At 32.0% G+C, this 27,129-nt stretch overlaps 1 protein-coding gene across 3 annotated transcripts in view; it reads left to right on the top strand.

Moving 5' to 3' along the window:
- The first annotated feature begins 3,095 nt into the window (after positions 1-3,095).
- The window catches only part of pea (ATP-dependent RNA helicase pea), a 78,544-nt gene continuing 54,510 nt past the window's right edge, over positions 3,096-27,129 (top strand). For all 3 annotated transcript variants that reach the window (XM_075381962.1, XM_075381963.1, XM_075381961.1), the window contains exons 1-3: positions 3,096-3,251; positions 10,676-10,761; positions 18,129-18,508. In XM_075381962.1, the coding sequence (XP_075238077.1) occupies positions 3,158-3,251; positions 10,676-10,761; positions 18,129-18,508 (560 nt within the window). In that variant the 5' untranslated portion in view covers positions 3,096-3,157. The remainder of the gene's footprint in view (positions 3,252-10,675; positions 10,762-18,128; positions 18,509-27,129) is intronic.

The raw sequence follows: 27,129 nt of genomic DNA, 5'->3' as shown, positions 1-27,129 counted from the left end.
TGAGTGTAAGTGAAGTGTAGTCTTGTACAGTCTCAGGCCGACCATTTCTGAGATGTGTGGTTAATTGAAACCCAACCATCAAAGAACAGCGATATCTACGATTTATTATTCAAATCCGTACAAAAATAACGGCCTTTATTAGGATTTGAACGCTGGAACTCTCGACTTCCAAATCAGCTGATTTGCGAAGAAGCGTTCACCACTAGACCAAGCCGGTGAGTTGTAGAAGGTCACCTGGTTCATAACATCTTCACCACAGTTAATAATTCATACGCGTCTTTTCGGTTCTTCCCGAGTTTCACTAAAATTTTACGTTACAACGTTGTTCTAACTTTTTATCTATGCTGGACATTGGAGGCGAGTATCTAACACACGTTAGGAGAATCGTCACATAGGTCCACACATGGCACCGATCGACTTGAAACTGATCGTTATACATGGCTAAAAGAATGGGATACACGATGGTATGTAGTATTACCACCCTTTGCAACACATTTTCCCTCAAGGTCACTATTATCATTACTTTTTAAACAGCCCTTGTATTTATAAATTACTTCATATGATGTACGAGTAGTAGATATGTTTTTATGAAATACAAGTTTTTTTTTTTTACATTTCAAATGAAGTTTATTAAATCAAATACACTGAAGTTATAGTAGGTGGTCAAGGTTGGAAGAGGTTATACAAAAGCAATATTAGTAGGTTGTGTAAATACACTGATGATAATGTCTGCCGAGGCATTTAAATCAGTGGCATCTTGACAGAGGCCAAACTGATGACTGTGTTGTGCTATCAAGTTTAGAGGATCTAAAAGACGACCTTTAGTTAAGTCCATCAGGGCTAGGAATGGAGAGGGTAGTTTGGCGACCAGGATCGTCACAAGGCGATCTTCCCCTACAGAGTTTTGGATGCCAACTTTTTTTTTTGTGGTGAATGTTCAATAGTATATAATGCTTCTGGTTTAACCAGTTTAATAATGCCTTATTTAGTACGTATGGTTAGTGCTATTTTACATGTATTCTAGCAGATCTGATAAGCTGTTCTATCTTTCTTGCCGTTTTTAGAGTTATAGTAAGTTTTCCTGTTGATGTTAACCGTTCTTCAGTATATGTATTTAAATTTATCTACCCTTTTAATTTTTCCATAATTTGTTTTCATCTCTCTGGCATTATATTTTCTATCTTTAACTTTAGTCTTTCCAAAAGAGATTTATAATCCAACTTTACCAGCTATTTCCTGTAATATTAATATCTATATTTTTTTTGGTCTCTGACTTCTAATAGAATTGCCATGTTATCTGCATAAACCAGATGATTTACTTGTAACAGAAATTTTTTTATTGTTATAATAAAAACATGCCCTGTTTACTGCAAGCAGTTGCATAATTTAAAAGGACAATGGATCACACTTATATTTCCAGAGATAGTAAATTCCCAGATCCCTTTTTAAATTTTAATGGAGTTTTGTTTTTGAAGTTGATTTTTTTTCATTTGGTTTGGTCAAAAACTGCTACTTATTTTTAAAAAGCCATTCGCAAAAAATTCAAAGGAAAGAAACTTGCCAAAAATATATATCAGGAAAAACTTATGATCAGGAAAAAAAATGTAAAGAGACTGCTATCCAGAAATATGTATTATTTTTACCCATTAATTTTCTTGAAATTTTACATGAAAATACCACTGTGCTGTAATAACAGGATAATTAACTGTGAAGTCTACAAAAAATGAAAAGTACTTAAAAATATAATAATGTAATTTTCAGTTTAAAAAATCTTTCACGTAAGTTGTGTGAAACCAGTGTACCTTTCTCTTGCAACAAAAGAATTATAAAAGTCAATTCATTTTGTTAAAAATAAGTCTTGAAAAAAGTATTTGAATTTTCAGGCGGCTTTTCCTTGCAGTGATCGATCTTTTTTTTTTGTTAATGGAATTGAAGTTTACTTAATTTTGGCCAGAAGCTCTTAATAAACCATCGGGTTTATGAAAGAATCAATGGTTGTGATGTGCTGCTGATATTAGCATATGGAGTCTCTTTGTACTGTTGATTGTTTTACCATTATGCACTTTGCGTATGTATAATGTTCTCTTTGTCTAGAAGTTATACATTTTCTAAACTAAAATGTTAGAAAGACAAATGTTTATTCAATATAACTACTATGATTCAGAATAAATGATTAATTGTTCCTTGATAATATTGGTTTTGACTGTCTGTTATCTAGACAAGAAATTTGTTAGGAATCGTGTAAAGGAAGTTCTATTTTTTTAATTTTCATCAAATATCTACCATCCAAATGTTATTCTTTTTTCTTTGTAAATATGCTTTTATCAATTTTCACTACAAAACTGCTGCCGCCAAATTTTTTGCTTTAGTTATTAATATAATAGAGAATTCAGGTTTTTTTTTTTTAAAAGAAGTCTAGCATTATTTAAAAATGTCTAATAAAACCAACAGAAAGTAGCTTGTTATTCAACCCATTTAATTTATGTCATCATTTCAGCCAAAAGAAGTATCTTATCAGTCGATAAAATATTTGGCTTGGCCGGCCTCTGGCGGGAATGTTAGCATCTTGGCTTTCATTCGAGGTCCCGGGTTCGAATCCCGGTCGCGCATGGCATTTCCACACGTTACAAAAATTGTCACTCATCTCATCCTCTGAAGCAATACCTAACGGTGGTCCCAGAGGTAAAAAAAAAGATAGTAAAGAAGTAAGTTTGAAACTAGTAAAATGAAAATAAAAACCATGTGACAATCTACTCAGGTATATACAAAAAAATATTAAGTAAGACCTTTTATTAAGGTCTTACAAAAAATATATATTCAATATTTTATATTTTTTCTGCTTTGAGTTTCGCGGACCAGATTAATTAAAAACGTTCCAACCAGTCAAATCACAACTAAGTGTAGGTGTAATTTATTGGTTATAAATTAACCCTACAATCGGTAACTTGATTAAATTATTTTCTCATAAGAAAATAAAAACTTGAAAGACAGAGGAGCTTAAAACTATGAATGAACTAACAGCAACCGATAACTTTTCATAGTGTAACCTTTTTAATTAAAAAAAATCGATATTTGGCTATCGATTCGTTTTTTGAACTATCGAAGATAAATTGTCGTTATGTAGTGGTGGACTCGGGAATGATTAAAAACGCACCTAATGGATGAGGTACAGAAGCTAGAACATCTTTCTTTAGTTTCAAAAATATGCACGGAACTGGAGAATCATTTAGGATTAAATGATAAAGATCTCGGTATGTAATTTGCTAGATATATTATTAAAAGTAATTGTTTTAAATATGTTTATTTTAGAGTAATTTATACTACAGTACTAACCTAATTTCTGATTGTTTACATTTATACTATATAAAAGATTATTTATTTATTTTCTTATCTGATTTTTGATAGTATTTATTATTCTCCTCTTTTAACTTTATTCTATGCAGTTTTATATATTATGTGGTTTATCAAACGTATTGCATTTTGTCAGTACTTCAGTTAACTAAAGTTTTATTAGCAGTTCGTTTTGTTGTACGACCTATCTTTATTAGGGTTTTTTAGTCTTTCAGATTTAGTTGTATTTTATTTTCACACCCCATTGTAAACCAGGTTTGCGTTATACATAATTAAAATTTTATTGGTAACCAAAATAACATTTTGTTCAATTTGTGAATTTTAAGATTAACCAGTTCGTTTTATTGATACGGTTGTTTTCTGAACTTATTTTTTCTATTCTATTTCACGGTTATAAAAATTTTACAGCAAAAACAACTTTGAATGAGTCTTGAGTTGATTAAAGCCTGTGTGTGATTGCTTCTAAAAGTAGCATATTCATAAATAAATGTAATTTTCATAAAGAATTTTTGATATATTTTATTTACTTAAAAAGGTAAATTTTATGATTTCTTTAAAAAAAACAAACTGGTCCTCTTGTCTCTTACAGACTAATATCAGATGATCAGAAATCTACATGTTAAATTGCAATACCATGGTGGTAATCTTTTTTCCAATTTGCATAGGCTGTTATTTGCACCTCATTTGCAATTTGAAACGATATTCTATGTTGGTTATGGTTACAAAAATTGTGAGCAACTTTGTGTTGTTATACTTTAGAATTTTATTAGAGTTAAGAGATTCTTTAGTACTGCTTGGCAGAGCAAGGAAAGCTTATGGCAACTTACGCAAAATTATTAACCTAAAAATTAACTCCTACGAAATCCAAAAATTGAATAATTTATTTTTATTTGTTAAAAGACAGAAAAAATGGCGATTAGTATTGTAACTTACTAAATACTAAAATTAAGTTAATTAATTTTCTCACTATGTTATTTCATTTCAGTTGAATATATAATTTGCCCTTAGCTTACACCCTTATAACATTTCAATGAATTCAGTAATTCGATTTACAGTCATAAATGCTTGAAAAACTAATGTTCATTGTTTAAAAAGTGGTGAATTTTGATAATGTACAGTTTTTTTATTCAGGAGTTTACAGGTTGAGCTAGAAAATGTTAAGCGTATGACTAAATATGGATAAAAATATTACATTGTGCTTCTTAGATAGAAATATCGTTTCTCTGAGATAGAATTCTCATTATTGATAATATTATTTGTGTATTCCATGAAGAGAAATTTGTGGGTGATTTATTAGATGAGCAAATTGATTATTTTTTATGACAAAATCAAACCGTATCGTTTTGTTTTGAATCGCCTTAATAAAAACGCTAAGCACTTCATTGTTATTAAATATTTACTATGCTTACATATATTCTCATCAGAAGTATAACAACACCTATTTGGACTTAAGATACAAAATGGCTGTCAGAATATTTTTTGGTGACGATAAATATGCCGACCAATAATAATTAGAAAATTAAACTTGTTAATTTTTTCATGGGTTTATATTTATAGGAGAAAAGCCTTATTATATTTCTATTGGAATTTTTAGTTAATTACCAAATTATTTTTAAAAAAACCAATGTATTTGAAACACAATTAATCAATTTCCTTTTTGCAGAAACAATATTACTCATAGTGGGTTTTAATTCGACTGACATAAGACTCCTAATCTTTTTGTATGATATGGTAGTTTAACCCCTTAGAAGTAGTTTACAAAAAACTTAAAATCTCTTGGCTACTTACGTATTAACGCCACCGCAGCTACAGCTGCTGTTTAGGTTATGTTGACTTTGTACGTATATGTTGACTTCGTGTACTGACAAATCGTACGTATATCAAAATAACCTAACTAAATATAACCTATGCTCGCTTCGCTCGCTAACCTCTTATAATTAACATTAAATATGCATAATATATACAACTTATTAATAATATAACCTTAATGTTATAGCACTGAAATCCGATTGACCTACTTTATTTTTAAAGCTGAAGCTGCGGTGGCGTTAATATGTAAAAGGTTAGCAAGCAAAGCAAGCGTAGGTTATATTTAGTTAGGTCATTTTTATATACGTACGATTTGTCAGTACACGAAGTCAACATAACCTAAACAGCAGCTATAGCTGTGGTGGCATTAATATGTAAGTACCCTCTTGCTACCTTTTAAAAAAAATTCTTTTAAAAGTTTTTTAGCATGAATTACGCATATATTATTTTTCATTTCAATTATGCCCTATAATAAAACTGGTTATAATATTTTAATGACAGGTTTACTATGTAAACCTATTAATTATTCAAAAATACATTCGGTTTTCGATACTAATTGTTTAAAACATAATAGAGTTCAATTATTGATGTTAATTTTTCCACAAATAAAATTGTCTGTTGGAAACTTTATGAAAATTTTTTGTTTTGCAATCATGAAGATACTGATGTTCTTTATGTGTAAATTCAATTAGAGAAAGTAAATTATTTATAAGGAGAGAACACTGTTTAAACAATTGTTAGGAACAACGAGGTATTACTCATTTTAAATATTTCACTGCACGTGAAAGTTAGGTTATTTAATGAAACGCTAATCAGTTTGCATTATAAATATATTAACCGATCGACAATACATTTATTTTGTATTTGTATAGTAATTTAAAATATTCAGTTCTATTGAAATTAATGTAAACAATTTATCTTGATTTTTTGAACATTAAGACTATTATATTTATTCAGATACAGATCGTAGCAACTTATTTTTATACTCAGAATGAGATGTTACTTTTCCCTTATTCAAAGTCCACTTGAAATCTGAATACACTGATTCGCTGGGCTGTTCGCTGTTGCTCCTGTATTAGTTCTGGAGCAAAAGTCAGCAACGTGGAAAAAAAACAACAGCTTAAACTTTTAGTGTTATGTTAATTTTTAATTTAGAATAACTTTTGCAAAAATTATTGATATTATTCATATAATCTGGCTTTATAAGGGTGGAAAAATGGAAATTGACAACTTCTTAGGAAATCTGCGAAACACTTCACAGATGGCAAACATTCTGCTCTGGTTTCCAATTCACTTGCAATAAATCAACTTTAACAAAGTTTTACATACATTCCCGTCCCATCCAGATCCAGCAAAAGATGTTTCTCCGTAGTAGATTTGCTGCTGAACATCGCATGCATTTGTCCGATTCAAACTTTCCTCCTTGAATTTCAGAAGCATATGCTTAAAACAAGTGTTTTCAACAACGAGCAGCATCAAGTGCAATTCTGGGGGTACAATGATATCGATGATTTTCATGTTCTAGTTTTGAGCAAGAATTGGCTGGCGGGTGCAATTTTTATATAATCTCACGTCTTCGTTTTTACCTCCCGGCTACTTTCCATGCATCATATTTCAAACAGTTTGAAAGTGTCTGCATTGGAGCAGCATTGTGTAATTTGTTCTTATGTACAGTGCACCATGTACAAGGAAAACAGCTTGAACGAGACATAATCCCTACTAACGAATTAGCTAATTTCAAATCTGCGGTCACTGTGAATCTTGGCAATGCATTAATCTTCAATAACAATCACAGCTTGGACTTGTCCAGACACATTCTTATGATTTTCTTGTAGCCCATCTGCCAAACCAAATGATAAGTTGGACATTTTAGTAAGTAGGCCATTTTTTTTGGACACTTGGTGACAGTCCAATTTTTCTATAAGTACTACTAGTACCTAAGAGAATAGGTAAAAAATAGGCTCATTACTCTAATCCTTTCTTTCATTATTTATTTTAGGTCCAAAATTTGAACAAAAAAAATATCTAAACATAAATTCAGTAAAAATTACAAGATTTGATTCTGTAACAAAATAAATTTTTAATACTAAGATGAAGATCCATCTTTACTATTTCCAAAAAGCCCTTTTTGACATCTGTATAATGCAAAATAATACTGCTACAGACCATAGAAAAAGTGACACAAATGGCTGTATTTACGTGCTGGCAAATAAAATAGTCTATTACTCAAGAACAGAATTTTTTTAAATATAAAAAAAAATATTTTTTCCCCCCAAAAAATTTGTAGTTATCAAGTACCAAATATAATCAAAATCAGGAATAGCTATGCACCAAAATCTTTGAAAATTTGGTGAATTAATGTAGTACACTATCAGAATAGGAAAACAAACCAACGAAAACACACATTCGCTCTTCAATACTGTAGATTATTCATAATATTCACCACCCTCACAGATTGCAATCGTAACTATTTAATCAGAATAAGAAAAACCAATGACCACACACACACTTCAACAATGCAGATTATACTTAACATACACCCCTCCCACACATTACTTCAGTAAATATCTAATCAAAATAGGAACATACACAAATGACAACACACATTCACTCTTCAATACTGTAGATTACTCTTAACATTCACCTTACTCAGAGATTACTTCCCTAACTACCTAATCAGAATAGAAAACTAAACCAATGACATCACACATTCACTCTTTAATACCATAGATTACTCTTAACATTGACCTCCCTCAGAGATTATAGCCCGTCAATCCAAACAATTAGTTAAGTGGAATTTTGTCACAAATCTGCAAAAAGAAACCCTTTCACGTAGTCAATAAAATGTTATTAAATGTGTACTAGATTTTTACCAGAATCATTACTACAGCCTAATTATGCCAGGCAAGATGGATTGTGTCTCTGTAACAAGCTGACAGGAAGAAAATTAATATTCAAAGAAGCTTATCTTATGTAACTTAAAATAATTACACACAGCCTTCAAAGAAAAACGTGATTTAAAAATACGTTTTTCAAAATTTGCTGTTTTAAGACCTAAATTTTGTGTACTGGCTGATGGGTCAGGTACTTACTCTATTTGTGTATGTGTCACCCACCAAAATGTAAAACTCATGTTATCTGCTCTAAAAATGACATTTAATTATAAAATTCTCCTTTCAACCGTGGTATGCGATATAGAAAATTAAACGTGCATCCCGTCACAGTGAGAAAAATGTCCAGGCCTTAATGAAGCGCTCATATTACTGCAATAGAGCTGCGATGATTTTGATTCTGAAATTATCTTCAAACATTGGTTTTCAGTTGACTGTTGTGAACTAACTATTCAAATTCTTCCATTTCAATAGCACTTAGATAAACTTACTGAAAATTTAAGTAATCTAAAAGGCATCATTTTGTTACGGAGAAACAAGCTAATTTCTTCAACATTAAAAAGGAAAACATGTGGGAGAGGGATGTATTGTAATGGGAAACTTCTTTCAAAATTTTCTTTTTGTGATGCAGGATGAAGTCCATTCATATCATTGGTTAAAAACTTATGCCACAGTACATTCGTTTATCATATATTTTAAAAAGGAAGGAAAATTACAAAGATGGAGCTACTGTGTGATTAGTGAGTACTTTCTTTTTCCTGTTTAGCCTCCGGTAACTACCGTTTAGATAATTCTTCAGAGGATGATTGAGGATGATATGTATGAGTAAATGAAGTTTTAGTCTTGTACATTCTCAGTTCGACCATTCCTGAGATGTGTGGTTAATTGAAACCCAACCACCAAAGAACACCGGTATCCACGATCTAGTATTCAAATCCATGTAAAAATATCTGGCTTTACTAGGACTTGAACGCTGTAACTCTCGACTTCCAAATCAGCTGATTAGTGAGTACTTGAAGCACAATACTGGTCGTTCTTCTTCTTCCAAAAGCAAATTTATTTATCAAGTAAAGGCACTGTTACCACAAGTTAAACAATTTTTTTATTCCTCAGCCCGGTATATAAACAAAAAAATTTCATAAATTTTTGCTACCATCAAGATTTTGAAATCGCAACTGAATGGCATTTTTTCCTCATACCTTAGAAAAGGATGGTGTGATAGTATTGGTGGTACTGTAAAAAGGTCTGCGATTAAAGCAAGCCTTCAAAGGACAGTCAACAATCAAATTTCTACACTTTCTGAAACGTACAATTATTGCAAAGACAATATTAGAAATATAACGTTTATTTTCTGCTCTAATAAAGATGTTAAAGAGACTGAAAAATATTTCAGTTCTCGTTATCGGGTAATCACAACAGTTCCAGAAACAAGAAACTTTCATAGTTATGTTCCAACAATTCGGACATGTATTCTGAAAGTCCAGGCGACCTCTGAATCAGAATCATTTACATTAATATCGGTACACAAGGACATAGTGTTGTTCTGATTGCTTTAAAAGTTTACCAAATCCAAAATGTAAAAATTATGTCTGTCGTGTATACTATGGCAAGTGATACGAAGTCATTGAAGTCAAATACATGAAAATGAAGAGCAATATCGATTACACTTTTTCCATCCGCAGGGTCCTGGTAAGAAATCATCGGGGGATAATCAAACACTGGTTCAACTGGAAAATATTTTAAAGATTCTCACGCCTTCAGAGCTTTTTCTATCAATTACTGGAAGAGGACACAATATTACACCAAAGATGAATGAGAACTTATCAGTTCTACTCAATAAAAAAATGGCAGGAACTATGTTGTGTTAGTTAAGTTTGTTATCAAAAAGTGCAAGATTTATTCATAACTTACATTGGCAGGAGTAAAATAAGGTAAAAGTGAATTGAACAACTGGTTAATGTATTAGAATTGTTTACCATTTTGATACGTTGTTTACGGTTAGAAGGAACGGTGTTTTTAGCGAATTTGTTAGCTTAATTACTCGTCAACCCCTTTGAGTAACAAAATGAATTTTATATGGGTTTAAAGTAGTTAGTGCTGTAGAAATTTCAGATTTCTGCCACCTGTCCCACATGTGGGTTTTGGATTCCAAAAATTAGACATTTTCAAAATCTTACTATTTTGCAGTCCAATTAACAATCCTTTTTTTTTTTATAAGTACTTCTAGTACCGAACAGTTAAAATGTAAAAAAACAGGCCTGTTACCCTAAGCGTTTCATTATTTATTTTGGGCCCAAAATTTGAAAAAAGCAACAATATGTAAACGTACAGACAACAATGCAGTGTGTACATTACTATTGTGGCCATGAACGATATAGGTTCGCCAACCTTATGCAGAGAAATTTCCCAGCGGTCTTTACTTTAGAGATATCCCTCGTGTATATATAGATTTTTTCAATTGAATTTTTTTTACTTGACCTGAAGTTAATTTATTGATAGCCTTGTATATAGTATTAAGGTTAAATTTCTTATTTCTTTGACAATTATTATTTTTTCTGTTAGTTTTTGTTTATAAGTTTATGCTTATTCCTGATTATTATGTTTTGCTTTTTTTTTTGTTACAGCCGAGTTCATTATCAATCTTGCTGAAAAAAATGATACGTTTGACTCTTTCAAGAGTGTACTTATTGAAAATGGAGCAGAATTCTCTGTTAGTATTATTTTATTATTATTACCATCTTTTTTTGATGTGCAATTATAATTCTTAAATATAATTTTATAGTAAAACTTGACCCCTTTTTATTTTTTGTTTTATAAGGATGTAAGCCTATGTTGGGTGATTGCTTTGTCTAGTAAATACTGGATGACTGTATTATTAGGGAGCTTTGATAAGTCTCTACAAAAATAAAGAAGACTTTATAATATTTTTTATTTCTCAAATTAATCTCCTTTCAAGTTTATACATTTAAACAAACATTGCTGTAGGTTTTTGATCGATCCTTATAATATGATTTATTAAAAATAGGCGAATTAACCTCATTTCATGTAAATCTCTTTCCATCAAGCCTCTTCTTCATTAGAAAGCGGTAAGTATGGAGACATGGAAGAACTTTGTAGTGTAATTCAATCAGTGTTTTTCTGTTACGGTTGCAAAAGAGTGAGGGGTACATTGACTTGGTGAAAAATAGACTTCTTTTATTTCAAATACGTTTTTTTTTCTTTATTTAAGCAAAATGGCTTAATATTGCTGGGTTATAGTTTTATTTTTGGTCTAGAAAATCGATGAAGATTATACTAAAAGCATCCCTAAAGTTAGTGGCCTTCTTCTGTTGAAGTTTTCATCTTTTTTTTTTTTAAGTTTTCAGCAAGTTGACTGTTTTGGCTGTTTGTTTAGCTGATCAACAGCCAAACAGGCTTTCTGGTTGATAATAATATGTTCACATTTCATTAACTGTTTAGAAATGTCCAGTTGTTTATTAGGTAGGTTAATTTTTTAGGCAATTTTTGCATATTTAAATGTTGCTGTGAAATATGATGCGTCAATTCATTTCAGATTCTTATCGTCATAGTGATTTCACATGTTTTTGATCTTTTATCCTCTATCACCATTTTGTACTCCTAATGCAGAACTATTGTAACCCAAAAATTTACGGTTTAGGAGTCATTCCGCAGTACATTTTCGGTACAAAAATATCATATTTTTACATTTATTGAAATTCACTAAAGCATATAAATATAAAATTATGTTCTGTAGTGTAATTAATAAATGAGCTATGCTGAACTAATGTTATTGTAAAAAAACTTCTATCCCTGTTTTCTCAAGATTCACTTGTTTAGTCTTGCATTAGAGGTGCTATATCTTTTATTTTCCTGTATTCTCTGTTGTAACCGCAACAGACCATCCAGAAGTTCAGTTGTTTTTGCTCATATGATCGGTCTGAAAATAATCAAATCGCTTTTAAATTGTTCTGATCAATGGAATTGACTGATCATAATATTTATCTGAGTTACTTTTAGTTTTCTCTGCGGTTTTTCCTTCCATAAGTAATATTTGATCATCACACAAAGCTCTGTTTTGTCCATTTTCTCTTACCAACAATATTTTATCAACTCAAACGACTGCCAACAATAACAGAGTTATGAATGTACTTGACTGAAGCTTGGTGTATGCTCATTGCTGGTTGTTTTAAACTAAGAATGATTTCAAAAATGTACTATGAATGCTACCTCATAACTTTGCGCAGATGAACTTATCAAACCGTCTTTGTATGTATACAGTTATGGTGGATTGTTGCTGTATAGTTAAATAATCATAAGGAAATGTTTGCTCTCGTGATTAAAAATCTACTGGTGAAGCAAACGTATTTGAGCTAAGTAAGCGGGTAGTTCAGCTGTGCAACTTCCAATGATTCTACTTCCCGTCCGAGGCTTGGAGAAAAAAAAAAGCTGAATTAGTGATAGAGCTGCCTGTGGGGTAAAAGCAGGTATTTTATTCCTATTCCCAATTAGTCGATGACCAGTAACTAAATCTAGTTTAACTCAGAACCTCTAAATGAATTTGACCTGAAATCCAACAATTGCAAAGTACAGTTATCATAATTGACGGTTGTTTTTTCTGCTTAAAATGTAATTTGATCTATGATGCGTTTGAATTCATCCCTCACATCATGGCAAATTTAGACATTGATCCACATTTGTATGACTCTTTGGTGAAAATGAATCAATTATTCAACTTTCTAAATACTAAAAAGAAACATTTATTCCTAAAAATTAACAAAATTTATCTCTGACAAAGGAGACAGAACTGTATTTATGTAATACGGTACAATCCTTTGGATTGTGAAATTCTGTATTATTTTTTAAAGTAAATTATCCATCCTTTTAAAATGTTTTAAAACAATCTATAAAAGATTGTATAATTAATTATTCATTTATATAATTAATTTAAATAAATATATAATGTCATTTAAAGTTATTCTTATTTTAACATTATTATTGAAAAGTTGCTGTCTGATATTATGAATCACAATTTTGTTAAAAAAATCCATTTCCTAAAGATAACTTCCTGTAGAGACTACCACTCATGAATACATATTCTTATATTCTTAAATGCAAATTTTCTTTATCTCGCATCATCTTAATGGAGATCGCATCATGAATCCTAGCTTTCAGTTCATTAGTGCTGTGAGAATGACGGTAGAATAATTCGGCATTTTAAAAATCTCAGTAAAGAAAAATTACATACAAAATATCTATTGGTTTCACCAAAACATATCACCTTTTTAGAATGTTTCTAAAAGATATTTTAAAGCAGTAATGGATATTCTCACATTATGGGCTGTAGACCCATCCGGCTGTGAAACCTTATGGTGTCATTCATTGAATAATTTTTCAGTTTATTGTTGAGAAACGTCTGATTTATGTTGTTGCATTATTCTGAAATCATAGTTACCACATGGCGGTTGTTATTGTCTAAAATATATTGCCCTATAATTCCATTTGATGTGATTATAGTGTTCACTGTATTATCTATTTTTTACTTTATAACTTTTTTTTCTTTGAAATAAATGGTTTTGTTTAAAACTTGTTTGTTTTGATAAAATTAATAAATATTTTTTAAAGTCTTTTCTTAATTTGTTGATGTGATACTAGTTTCTACCCAAAACTTCTAGAAATTTGTATGAATGAGTGGCTAGTACATCCTGACTACCCCCCCCCCCCCACATCTACTGCATAGAGGAAGCCTCTCCACTATCATAGCCCTATACCAGAGGTCATCTTTTAGATCCTCTAAACTTGGTAACAAAAAATAGTCATGTTTGGCCTCTGTCAGGTTGCCACCGATGCAAATGCCTCAGCAGACATTTCCATCAGTGTATTTACTCAACCTATTTTTGCCTTCGTATGATCTCTTACAACCACAACCTCGGTGGTCAGAACACCACTAATAGCGGTGTAATATGTCCTTCACAAGTCTGTATGTTTAGTGGCTTTTATCTAAGTGTTTGTTGTTGACAGGCAGTTTTCCATTGTCCATTGTTTAGTTGTGATTTTTCAGTGATCGATCAGGAGAGAACAATATATCTGTATCAAGTTCTATTTTAAAGTTGATAAAAACAGTCGTAAATATTTATAAAATATTAACTCAAGCATTTGTTAACCGTGATTTAGGCCAGGTATAAATGTATAACTGGATAAAATATTTATTTTAAAAACGGTCAAACATTTAATGTTGATTATAAACAAACATTCAGGGTAACTGGTATTACACCGGAAAATGTAATTTCTATTCAGAATGTGATTATGAAAGATCATAGATTATTGAAAACATCTGTAATGTAGTGCGGGATTATCATATGGGATGTGTTAGTAAATTTTTTCACAAGAATTCAACATTAGGACGCTGAGTAATGAGAAACAGCAACATATAAATGTCTGTAGTGAACTGAAAGAATGTTAAACTGACTTAGATTCTTACCAAGATCATTACAGGTGACAAAAGTTGGGTTTACAGATACGATACTGAAATTAAGCAGCAATCGTCCCATTGGAAGAACCCAGTTTCATTTGCGCCAAAGAAATCTCATTAAGTGAAATTACAATATGAAACCCTTATTCATCTGTTTCTTTGATACTGATGGAATTATCCCCAAGTTTGTACCTCCTGGTCAGATGGTTAATAGAAAATTCTCTGAAGGAAACGTCCAGAAAAGCGGTAAAGGATGGGCCGAGTCCTTCATCCAATAATGCAAGGCTGCATATTAATTTCATTGTGCCGCAATATTTGGTGAAAAAAACTTAGCAGTTGTTCCTCATTCACTGTGTTTGCCTGACAGTTCTGTATGACTGCTTTTTCTTCTCCAGATTATAAATCAAGCTAAAGGAGCCAAGATTTGCCAGTAGACGAAATTCAAGGGTAATTGCAGGTGGTGCTGATTACAATTACCAAAAAAGAGTTTCAGGATGCATTATGTTAATAGCAGAGCTCTAGAATTTGTATCTGAGTTTCCAAGGGGACTATTTTGAAAGTTATGGCACTTTTAAATCTTATATACATTTTAAAGCTCTTTGTTCCATTGTTACAATTTTCTGGTTATGCTTATTTTAGGCAATAATGAAACATTTTTATGTTAGCCTAAGTTGGTAATGGTTTTTATGATTTCATTGTATATTTGCAATTATGATTTCTTCTTTTTCAGATGTTTCTCTTTTCTTTTCTCCCAATATTTTCTAAGCGCATGTGCTTTCTTTCATTCTTCACTCAATTTTAAATTTGGATTTGATTTTTTTCTGTTCAACCTGAGGTTTCATTATTTGTTTTATCATATAGCTATAATCTCTTGTGTTTTTACACCTTTAATTTTGATATTTCCTTTTCCCATGTCTTCCTTAACTACTTTAAACTGTTTTTTTTTCTTTCAGAATTGTCCTCTAGTTTCGTCACTAATCATCCTCAATTTAATGTGACAGAATATTAATCTTTTCATCTTGAATATTGTTGAAATCTTTTCAACTTCTTTTGTATAAATTTTATTGTTTCTTAACTTGTATTCTCCACTTACTCTAATTAATCCTAGAATCTCCCTCAAAATTTTCCTTTCATTCTTTTCTTTTCAATCACCTCCATCACCATCTTCTTTCTTTGTGCTAAACATTCTATAGCATTATTTTAACGATGATGAAGAGTGCTTTCTTGTTGTACACACAAGGTCTCCTCAGAAAATAATCAAACTTTATTTTTTTAATCTTTATTATTAATTTTACAGATTATTGGTTCTTGTCCCCTTCAAAGTACTCCCTTCCTTATTCACACTCTTTTCTGAGTATTGTTTCTGCTTCATTCGAAATGGCTTTTAAGGTATGTGATGAATTTGCTTTAACGTCATCAATAGTCTCAAAACGGCATATTTCATCGCTGATTTTAATTTTAGAAAAAAAAGTCATAAGAAGCCAGGTCTGGCAAGATGGGAGGGTGAGGGAGGACAGTCATCTGATTTTTGGCACAAGACTGACGAATTGACAAAGCTGAGCGTGCAGGCGATCATTGCAGTGAAGGAACCGCGAGTTGACTCGTCACCAGTCCAGTCTCTTTTCACGGATTTTTTCACATAACCATTGTAAAATGCCTTGATAGTATGCACGATTCACCGTTTCACTTTGAGGGAAGAATTCAAAATGCACACTTCCATTAAAATCGAAAAAACAGAGAGCATCACAGACATCGGAATGAGGCTGACGTGCTTTCTTGGTGTGTGGAAACTCTTTGCCAATCCGACCGATTGAACTTTTGTGTCGATGTTGTAGTTGTAAACCCAACTCCCGTTATGATCCTTTGCGTGAATGTTTCAAGGTCATCTACTTGTTCAATAAGTTGCAGAGAAATGTCCACTCGATGTTCTTTCTGCTGTTCAGACATCAAATTAGGAAAAAACTTTGTTGCGACTCTATGCGCGTTCAGTTTTTCAGTCAAAATGTCTCAGTATGATTCGATCAAGATGCTAATCTCTTCTGTAAGTTCTCTGATGGTCAATAGGACCAGATCGTTGATGCCATCGGTTGAAGTTGAATGCCTTCCTGATCGACGATCATCTTTAATCGATTGATGATCGCTTTTAAATTGTGAAAACCATTCGTAACATCGCATACGATCCAGAACATCATTTCCGTAAACTTGTTTCAAAAGTTGAAATGTTTCTGTGAAAGTTTTCCCCGGTTTGACGCAAAATTTTAGGTTACATCGTTGCTCCTGAAAAACGCACATTACAAAAATCACTACTATCGCTTAAACACGTTACACTCAAATAACAATAACAAGAGAAGTAAGTGAGATATCAACAATCCTAGAACGTGTGGAACATAATACTGCCAACCGCACATCACTAAATATCTTGCTTGGTGTGTTATTAAAAATGTTTGATTATTTTCTGAACAGATGTCGTATTTTGGTAGATCCTAAAGCAGTTTATATCTTTCTTACTCTTTCTTTTGAAGGAATAATAATAGGTTTTCGTGTTGGTATTAAATATTCTTCTAGATGTTTACATTTATCAATAATTGTAATGTTTCCATAATTTATTTTCATCTCTCTGCTGTTATTTTTTCTATCTTTAATCATAACTTTTATCTTTTCAAATCCAACTTTACCAGCTATTTCCCGTAATATTTTATCTGTATTTTTGTTGTCTTTTAGTTTTTTTGATAGGATCACATCACCTTCCTCATCAGCCAAACAATTTACTTCTATCTCTGATCATCCTAATATTATTTCTTTAATTATTATTCTTTTCCATATGCTTTATTATTTACAAACCTTTTACTGTGAAATAAATATAATAAATTACTGGCCAAATGAAGTCTTATTCTTACTTAAATTTTTTTAATGTTTGTGTGTTTGTAAAACAGATAAATCAAATGAAAAAAAATAAAAAAATTATTTTATATATTTTTTTATTTAAAAAAAAAATTAATTTCTATTAAATTTTTAAATAACATTGAACAATTTATGTGTAACAATTGTTCGTTAAATTTTCAATTTCAAAATAGTACTCTGTACAATTGTTTTTCACTCACTGAGCCTTTCCCTATCATGTGTCCTTAGTTTACTAAATTTAACAAACTAAAATGAGAGTTCTACCATTTGCTCAGCTACTAGTTAATAAATGGGTATAACGTAATAGAATTATTTAAAAGCTACATTTTGAAAGTTCAGGTTACACTAAAACATATCAATAGATATTGCTACTTTGTATTTGTATTTAGTTTCTGTTATATAAAGATATTGTAGTGAACATACATCTTGTAAGCTGTATTTCATATAATTAACTTAATTTTGAGACAAAGTAGTACGCATTAAGAAATCGATGTTGCTTTTTAATAGGTGGAATTGAAAATATTTACCATTGGTGCTTATAAGGTTGCGTGCTATTCATCGATAAAGGAATACCCGACCGATCTCTACCGTAAATATATTTATTTTGTATCTTTATAACATTCTGAATTGTATATTTGAAATTGTATGTATACGTTTCATATTTTTATTAATGTTTGTTTAATTTTTGTTTTTTTTTGTTGTTGTAGGATTCATTTATTTCAAATCTTTTACGTATCATACAACATATGAAACCAAATAAGTCATCATCAAATATTAATAATGATATAGATAAAACACCTCCATTAACGAGTGCCGATAGACTAGCGAAAAAATTTCCAGGTCTTGCTATACCTAATGATTCATTTAAATCGATATTAGATAGTAAAGACAATGATAATAATGATGATGAAAACGATAACGATAAAAAGAGTAAAGGGAAACATAAAACTGATAAAGATAAGATTGAAGATAACGATGACGATGGCCATAGTAAAAAGAAAAGTAAGAAAATGAAAAAATTATACAATGAAAATGATATGGTCGATGATGCGATGGCAGCTTTAGAGGCTCTGGCACCTTCTCAAGTGTACGTATTAATTAATTTATTTTGTTTTTTCTATTATAAAATTACATTTTTATTTGTTTGCGTAGGTTGGTTTATATAAACATGTTTTTTCTTTTTAACTTATTTTTTTTAATTATTTACAGTATGCACCTTGGTTTTAGCTTTATTAAATTCTGATGTTATGTCTTGGTGACATTATAAAAGAGATCTCAACAGAACATTATTATTAAAAATGTGTCATAAGGGTGAGTTTTCAAGATACAAAATTAGGCTGTCAGATCAATATTTGGCACCCAAAAATATACATGATTTACTATATAAAATATGTCTCTTATTGACACTTAATCGTTGACATTGAAGATACGATTAGGAATTTATTAGAAGAAAAAATATGTAAAGGAGAATGAAGAATAAGATTTGCCGATGAGACGGTAATTTTAGCCGATAACACGCGTGTGCTTCAAAGATTTTAAAGTCCTGGAGGAAGGAATGAAATATAGGAAAAACTAAAGTAACGGAAGTAAACGGTAAAGATAAGTGAAGGAAGAATAGAAAAAGTAAAATAATTACTGACATTTGGGAAATATGGTGTAATAGAACAGGGAAGCACAACAGAAGTAAAAGGAAGGATAGCAGTGGCAGTGGAAGCTTTCAATAAGAACAGGAAATTACTGTGCAGTTAAAAGTCTGAATTTTGAGTTAAGGAAGAGGTTAGTTAAACGCTATGTGTGAAGTGTCTTGTTGATCGGAAGTGAAACACGGGTGATAAGGAAAAGGGAGAGGGACTAGATTGAGTTTTTTGAGATGCGAATAGGAAGAAGGATGGGAAAAATAAGATGGACGAATAAGGAGAGGATATGCAGTTACAGGAAATGGAATCTTAACAACCGCATCAAAAGAATTGGAAGAAGGAGAAAGAAAGGGGAGGAAGAAGAAGGATGTGGTTAATAGGTAAGTTGAAAATCGGAACTACAGCAAGTGAAAGAGGGTTTGGGATAGATTTGGATGGAGACTGGTTGCAGTAAGGGACCTACACCGTTAGGCAGAACACCAGATGATTAATAAGTGTTATGTAAATCGATATTGTGTTTATATGTATAAATTTACATTCTTTGTTAAAATTCAATAATTTCTTAGTTTTAAAACGATTACAATATCCACCTCTATCAAACCAGACAGCTGAACTGTTTTCACGTGATGAAACATAATACTACAGTTTATGTGAAAGTAGCTTATTATTCTTCGATTGCCAACTTTACTAAATTACTGAACTATCTAAAAAAATCTTTACACCGATTTATTTAAAGTACAATTAAAAGAGTTTCTTTTATAGAAACAATATTATCTGCGTATGAATTTAAAAATAATAGTAATTAACCCTTTGAAGACCAGCTGATTTTTTGTTAAGCTCAGTTTTACGGTAAAGAAACCGACCAGCAATTTTTCGTCAATCTCATTTTACATGAGAAAGATGATTTTGCAAAATTTTGTCAGCATCAAAATGATGTTTGTGCTGATCACATGTTTGGTTGTCATGTAGACATGGAAGTCTGCTTGATAGAGGTTACGTTTATTACTGTTTAAAATCGCACGTGACATTACAATTAATATTCAGATGGTAAACAAAAATAATTATTATTTTGCATTTAACGACCGTTTGTGTTTTTATTTTAGAGAACATTTAATCGTGTTCGTCGTGTAATATGTAAATGTTGTTCATCGTTATTGTTTTACATCGGCCGTGAAATCATAGTACTTTCAGAGTGAAAAGGAATGCTTTATTTTATTTATTTAGTTTTTTACAATACTGTATTTATTGGTGTATCGAATAGTACGTAAATGAGCCGAGAACATTGTGCGTTTATCATTGTATACGTATTTCATCTTATTGTTTTATTTTATTTTTCCCAGTAGTATTTATTAGCGTGTTGCTATAATACGCAAAATGTGCGGTGTACTTAGAACACAGAGTGAAATAGATCGGGAACTTAGGAAAGTTCAACCTGATAGTGATTTGTGTACAGACTTCTAAAATTTTATAAATTTGATTAAAATTTATCAATTTCTCTCTAAAGATCATGGAATTTTCAGGTTTAACACAAAACAGGACAACAATTCTAAAAATTATGATTCCCATCGTAAAATTGTTTCTTGATTTTGAGTTTTCAAACTCATTTTTTTTCATTTTTTGGTTTCTTTAATGTTTAGAAAACTTTTTGAATAAGATATGACCACAAAAATATTTCTAGTTGATAGTGCATTGGTTTTCCTACTATTAAAAAAAACAATTAAAAAGTATTAATAATAAAAAATTTTATAAATATTTTAGCACACGCTTACAAATACTCACCGTAAGGCACTGTGAGTTTTTTTAACAACAATAATATGAGCATGTGTTTTTTTTTAACCATCTCCAAAAAAGGTCTGGTCCTCAAAGCGTTAAACAATGATCCCGTTCAGTGTGTGCTTAAACAATTTTAATTAATACCTTCTGAACTCCGATTTCTTTTTAATTGTTTTTATATTTAGTACCATCATGTGTTTACTTTAACATTATTTAGTGTTTATATTTTAAATAATTAAAATCACATATTATTTTATTTTATAGTTAATATAAAATTATTATAAATTAAAAATTTTTTAATTAACTAGTCTTATGATGGTGGTCTAATCAAGGTTTTACCATGGTTTCCCTTGATCCATTCATGCAAATATTGAAGAAGTTCTATTTTTTAATTTGTGAAGTAGCATCTACTCATTTCTGGTATGTTCTGTATAATATACTAGCTAGCCTGTGTAACCGGAACCTGGACCCTTGGATGAATCACGAGCTAACTTGGGTTTGTGGCTTTCGGGTAGGCCAAGGAACCTACCTCCATGGCCGCAGAGCTTGCTTCACTTGCCATTACCAATTTTTGAGAAGGACCAATTTTTGCCCTGGACACCTGCACAGCTTGCTTAAGTCGCCATTCCCATCTACCCAGAGGGCGCCACTTCCTGGACCCCTATACAGTACGTTATCCTCATGGTTGTTAGAATAATACCGATAAATAATATAGTATTCAGGCTTTATATGCCTGTACGGCAAAGAATTCATAACTTATTTCTTCATCACTGTAGCAGAAATATAAAAATGAAGTAAAAGGATTAATCTAATTTTTCCTTAATGAATATCCTTAATTCACAACTTCACCCTTGTCGGGCGAGAAGAAATAATGAATATTTTTAATATATTTACCTTCAAAGGAGCTAGAGCCTCGGTCGACAGCTTAAAACCTTCCCTGGGATAACTCGAATACAAGTGTATTCTCAAAATTTGAAAGTAATCGGTCGGTTGGTTCTCATGTGATGAGAAAACAGACAAACTCTATATATACACATTTCCGAATAACCGTGATTTCTTAGATCAAGAGTGTACCTGGTGCATGCAAAAGTTAGTATTCAACCTACTATCAAATACCCGGTTTAAATTTTGAAAATCGGATAATTGTTTGCAGAGATATTATAAGAGCACCCTGTTTGTTACAGTTGATGGTGATGATTGGTCTAGCCTCCCATGAGGTGCTTGCATACTTCACCTCTCTAGCCTCAGACACAGTCCTTATGGCATGCCCATTATTGTTAAACAGAAACTTTTAAAATTTATTTAATATTATTTTATTTAACGTAAATTCTATTAATAATTCTGTTCTTTTTGTAATATTATTCAATCGATCGATTCAAATCATTCAGTTCCAACCCAGTTCACACGGTGATAGATGATCAAGTTCATAGTTCATTAAAGTTTACGCTTCAGCCGGCAAATCTCCACTACTATATATCTATATATATATTTTAGAGATTTTTTGAGATAAAATATATCGAAAAAATTTTTCAGTTATGCCAAGAAACATCGGTAAAAATTTGGTTGTGATTGATCGAGTAGTTTTCTCTTTTTGTTTATCCTGAACAAACAAAAACCCTCTTCCTGTCTATATAATAGTATAGATGTAAATATAGATATGTATTGGGACATATGGCATCACAGTTCTGTGTTTAATTTTTATCGTATAGAATTACTATTCTATTGAATGTTAGTACACCGTTATTTTATTTAAATCGATTATCCTATCTCATTCTCTCTTCTATAGATTTCTATAGATTTTTTTATTTCCTCTCTTCTTATAGATGTTTAATTTTTATAACCGGTAAAACATGTGTTTGCATTCATACATTTAGTATGTCTGAGCCTCTGTCAATGATGCCGTTTCATTATTTTAACATTTCTTATTTTAAAATGTCCATCTCGTGCGAATATTTATCCTTGGAGCTTCTCATAGTTTCTCACAACATCTAAATTATAAAAGCTTATTTTAAGTTCACCAATACTTTGCGGTTTAGTATTGTAGAGACCCTACTTTTCAAAACCCCACAAAATAGTCATAGCACTTGAATCTGGAATTCATACGGTGTAATGTCTCCATTTCTTGAAGTGGAACCGATGCGTACTGTATCATATTCTTTTTGAAACCAAGGTAACCTACCCAATTTCTTGACTATTTTTTAAATATGTTTTTATCATATTGACTGTATCAAACTGCAGTAAAGGTTTTTGCGCTACTACTCTCATTTTCAAAGAAATGGGGTCAGTAATTCCCTGGGATTGGACAGCTTACTAACATGGTTTCCACAGGTAGGAAAAGTCAGGAAATATAAATTTAGTCAAGAAAAGTCAAAATCTTTTAGAAAATAATCAGGAAAATTTGCAAAAGATTTCAGAGAATTGCATTTTTGTTACCGAATTAAGTTTAATAATATTAGTCATTAATAAAGTATTTTTTAAGTAATGCAAAATATATTTGATATACTTTCCTGTTGCGGGAAAGAATATATGTGTATATTCTATGTTGTAATAATGTGTTAAACAAAGATGGTACACCGATTTATAATACGAAAGGCAAAGTCGATAGGCGGGTGGAATATGTTGAAGAGTTATACGGAGGAAATGAATTAGAAAATGGTGTTATAGAGGAAGAAGAGGATGAAAGGGGAGAAACGATACTGAGATCTGAATTTAAGAGAGCATTAAAAGATTTGAGTGGCAGGAAGGCTCCTGGAATAGACAGAATACCTGCAGAATTACTGCAAAGTGCAGGTGAAGAAGCGATCGATAGATTATACAAACTAGTGTGTAATATTTATGAAAAAGGGGAAGTTCGTCAGACATCAAAAAAGGTGTTATAGTAATGATACCAAAGAAATCAGGAGCAGATAAATGTGAAGAATACAGAACAATTAGCTTTACTAGGCGTGCATCAAAAATCTTAACTAGAATTCTATACAGAAGGATTGAGAGGAGAGTGGAAGGAGAAAACCAATTTGGTTTCAGGAAAAGTATAGGGACAAGGGAAGCAATTTTAGGCCTCAGATTAATAGTAGAAGGAAGATTAAAGAAAGCAAACCGACATACTTGGCATTTATAGACCTAGAAAAGGCATTCGAAAACGTAGACTGGAATAAAATGTTCAGCACTTTAAAAAAATTAGGGTTCAAATACAGAGATAGAAGAACAATTGCTAACATGTACAGGAACGAAACAGCAATATTAATAATCGAAGAAAATAAGAAAGAAACTGTAATAATAAAGGGAGTCCGACAAGGCTGTTCCCTATCCCTGTGACTTTTTAATCTTTACATAGAACTAGCAGTTAATGATATTAAAGAACAATTTAAATCCGGAGTTACAGTACAAGGTGAAAAGATAAAGATGCTACGATTTGCTGATGATATAGTAATTCTAGTCGAGGGTAAAAAGGATTTAGAAGAAACCATGAACAGCATGGATATTCCACATTTTTTAAAACTTTTCCTTAATAATTCTGCGGAAATACCTTCCCGAGCGTCTTTTATCCAAACACAAATCCGGTTAAAATCGGCGTTTGATTCTTCCTGCAGGCGTGAGAAAGAAATTTTCATCAGCCATCCGTTTATTGTACAGTTGTTTTAACGCAATTTTGAACGGTTTATTAATGCAGACATCTAGCGGTTGCGATAGAGATGTCAATCCGCCTGCAATTATTACTTGGTCTGTCGTACCCTTTTTTAAAATGTCTTTCGCTTTATCGGTCGTATGCCCCCGATAACTATCCGTTACTAGCATTCCGGTATTTTTTTTATCAAGTAAATCTCCCGATCGCTTTTGCCATACGCACCTGATCCGATCAAACATTAAGGGTTTCGTCCATCCGACCCGATTCCTGTGCTCTGAAAATAACTCTACGGTAGGAAGAGCTTTTCTTTTAAAAACAATGTACGGAGGTAATTTTGATCCGTCAGAAATAATGCAAAGCGTAACACTACACCTTTGTTTTTCATTACCACCGGTGCGAATCGTAACGCTTTATTTACGGTTTTGTTAAATGGCATATCAGAATATGCGTTTGATCATCGTTTCCTATTTGAAAAGGCAAATAGCCTTTATCTTTTCTAAGATTTATTATGTATTTGTGAAAACGTAATACCTTTTGTTCATAAGCGTCTGGAAGTCGTTGAGAAACGGTCGTTTTTCGTCTTATTGACAAATCATTTCGTGCAAAAATCGTGTTATCCATCCACGGCTTGCTTTAAAATCAACTTTATTCAACGATTTAGGGATTTCACGAGCATTTGATCGACACATTTCTGTCGTGACAGCATAACCGCATTTCCTTTTTTCCATAACAAAGTCGTACAATTTTTTTTCTACGTCTGTGTATTTTGGTTTTAAGCTACGAAAAGCCATTTATTACCAGCGCTTTCTTCTTACGCCAGTCTCGAATGCAGTTTTTTATCTACGTCAAATTTTCTTCCTGCCGCCAGATTTCCAATTTTTTTCAGCCTCTTCTATAACGCGCGGTTTTTCATTTACGGTAAAAGATGGTAGACGCTGTCCTTTTGTACTCATTTTAATGCCGTAATTAAAATAAATTGCCGTATTAAACTTTACAAGATAAACTAAACAGATAAAATACACATAACCGTCCACATATACAACGACTATGGCGAATATACAAGACGACGATGGGTAACTTATACTGTAACTGTAGCGTCATTAGAACCGGATGCAGCCTATAAAGAATGAATCGGTTTTATAAAAATACCGTAACTTCGTTCCTACCGATAATACGAACAGGATGTTATTAATTAAGGATGTATTCTGCATAAGCGGCATCCGGTATCGATAAACGAAATCCTAAAGTAACTGTGTTTATGCGATTGAATTTAGGTACTTCTGAGAAAACGTTTACTTTTCATAAATTATCTCGGCTAAATGCTATGTTTCAAGTAAGCCCCGCACCCTTATTTTTTCTCTCCGATTCCAAGAAAAAAAGTGCGGGGGGTACTCGAATAAATACGGTATTTTCGGTTATATTTAAAATTAACTCGGAAAATATTTCTTAAGTCGTAAGGCTTCGTTTCTCAAAGAAACTGCAGTTTATAAGAGTAAAAATTCAAATCTTTTTACAGTATTCTTCGTAAACAAGTTTGTTAAGCGGTCTTGACTAACTTGGAAGCAGATCATGTCGGATTCCACAAACAACTTCAACGTTTGCAGGTGTGAATCGTTCTCGCTTTTCCAGTAGGTTTTCTATTTTATTCTAAGGATTTTCTGCAAAAGTCCTGTCTAGGTATTTATTACACGAGCAAATGGGACAGGATTATGACGATGAAAATTAAAGTGTAGGCGATGCTATCTACAAATGGCTTGGTACAGTCGCTATTTTTGTAATCGTTCGATTGTTTTTTCTTTTAAACGGCCGCAAATGTTGTCATTTAAAACGATCAAAAATAAGTTATTCTATGACGCTTTAAATAGCGTTTCAAGATAGGATCGAGTTTACGGTAATTTTTATTTCTTTTAGGTAGATTTCATAAGAAAGCTACCTATTGTAACAGATACCGTGATTTGACTTCCAGAAATTTTGACTTATCTTTGTGTTTCACATCCCCCTAGACTCCAAAACCACTGTCGGTTTAAAAGTTTATATATACATTTATATACAAGGGACATTCAATAATTAAAGAGACATCGATGTAGAAAAAACCGTGCGTTTTTACAAAATTAGACTTTTACTGCTTCTCTATATAATCCCCACCGATATTAATACACTTGTCCCAACGATGAACTAGTTTTTTTTATACCCGATGCAAGGAAGTCTTTGCGTTGTTGTTTGATCCGCTTTCCCGCTAATTCTTTAACCTCCTCGTTGTCGCTGAATTTTTTCCAGGTAATGCCTACTTTAGCGGACCAAAACAAATGAAAATCCGAGGGAGCCAAATCTGGACTGTACGGAGGATGCGGTAGTATCTCCCGATCCATTTTTCCAACGGTTTCTAGCGTCAGCCGGGCGATGTACAGGCGAGCAATGTTGTGCAGCAATATCACGCCTTTTCTCTCATCAGCGGTTTTATTTTTTTCATCGGCACGTCTGAGCTGTAGACACCGTTTATTGTTCGCTGATTTTCCAAATAATCACAAAAAACGACACCTTAGGCATCCCAAAAGACGGTCGGCTGATGTTTGCGTCCTGAATTTCTTTTGGGCAGCTGAACCGGTGCGCTTCCGTTCCACGCTTTGTCTTTTGGACTCCGGTTCAAAACGGTGAACGCAAGTTTTCATCGCG

Source organism: Lycorma delicatula, chromosome 13 (genome assembly GCF_047948215.1).
Source record: "Lycorma delicatula isolate Av1 chromosome 13, ASM4794821v1, whole genome shotgun sequence".
NCBI classification, from domain to species: Eukaryota; Metazoa; Arthropoda; class Insecta; order Hemiptera; family Fulgoridae; genus Lycorma; species Lycorma delicatula.
Note: the sequence above shows the minus strand (reverse complement) of the source record. Positions and strands in the feature narration are given on the sequence as shown.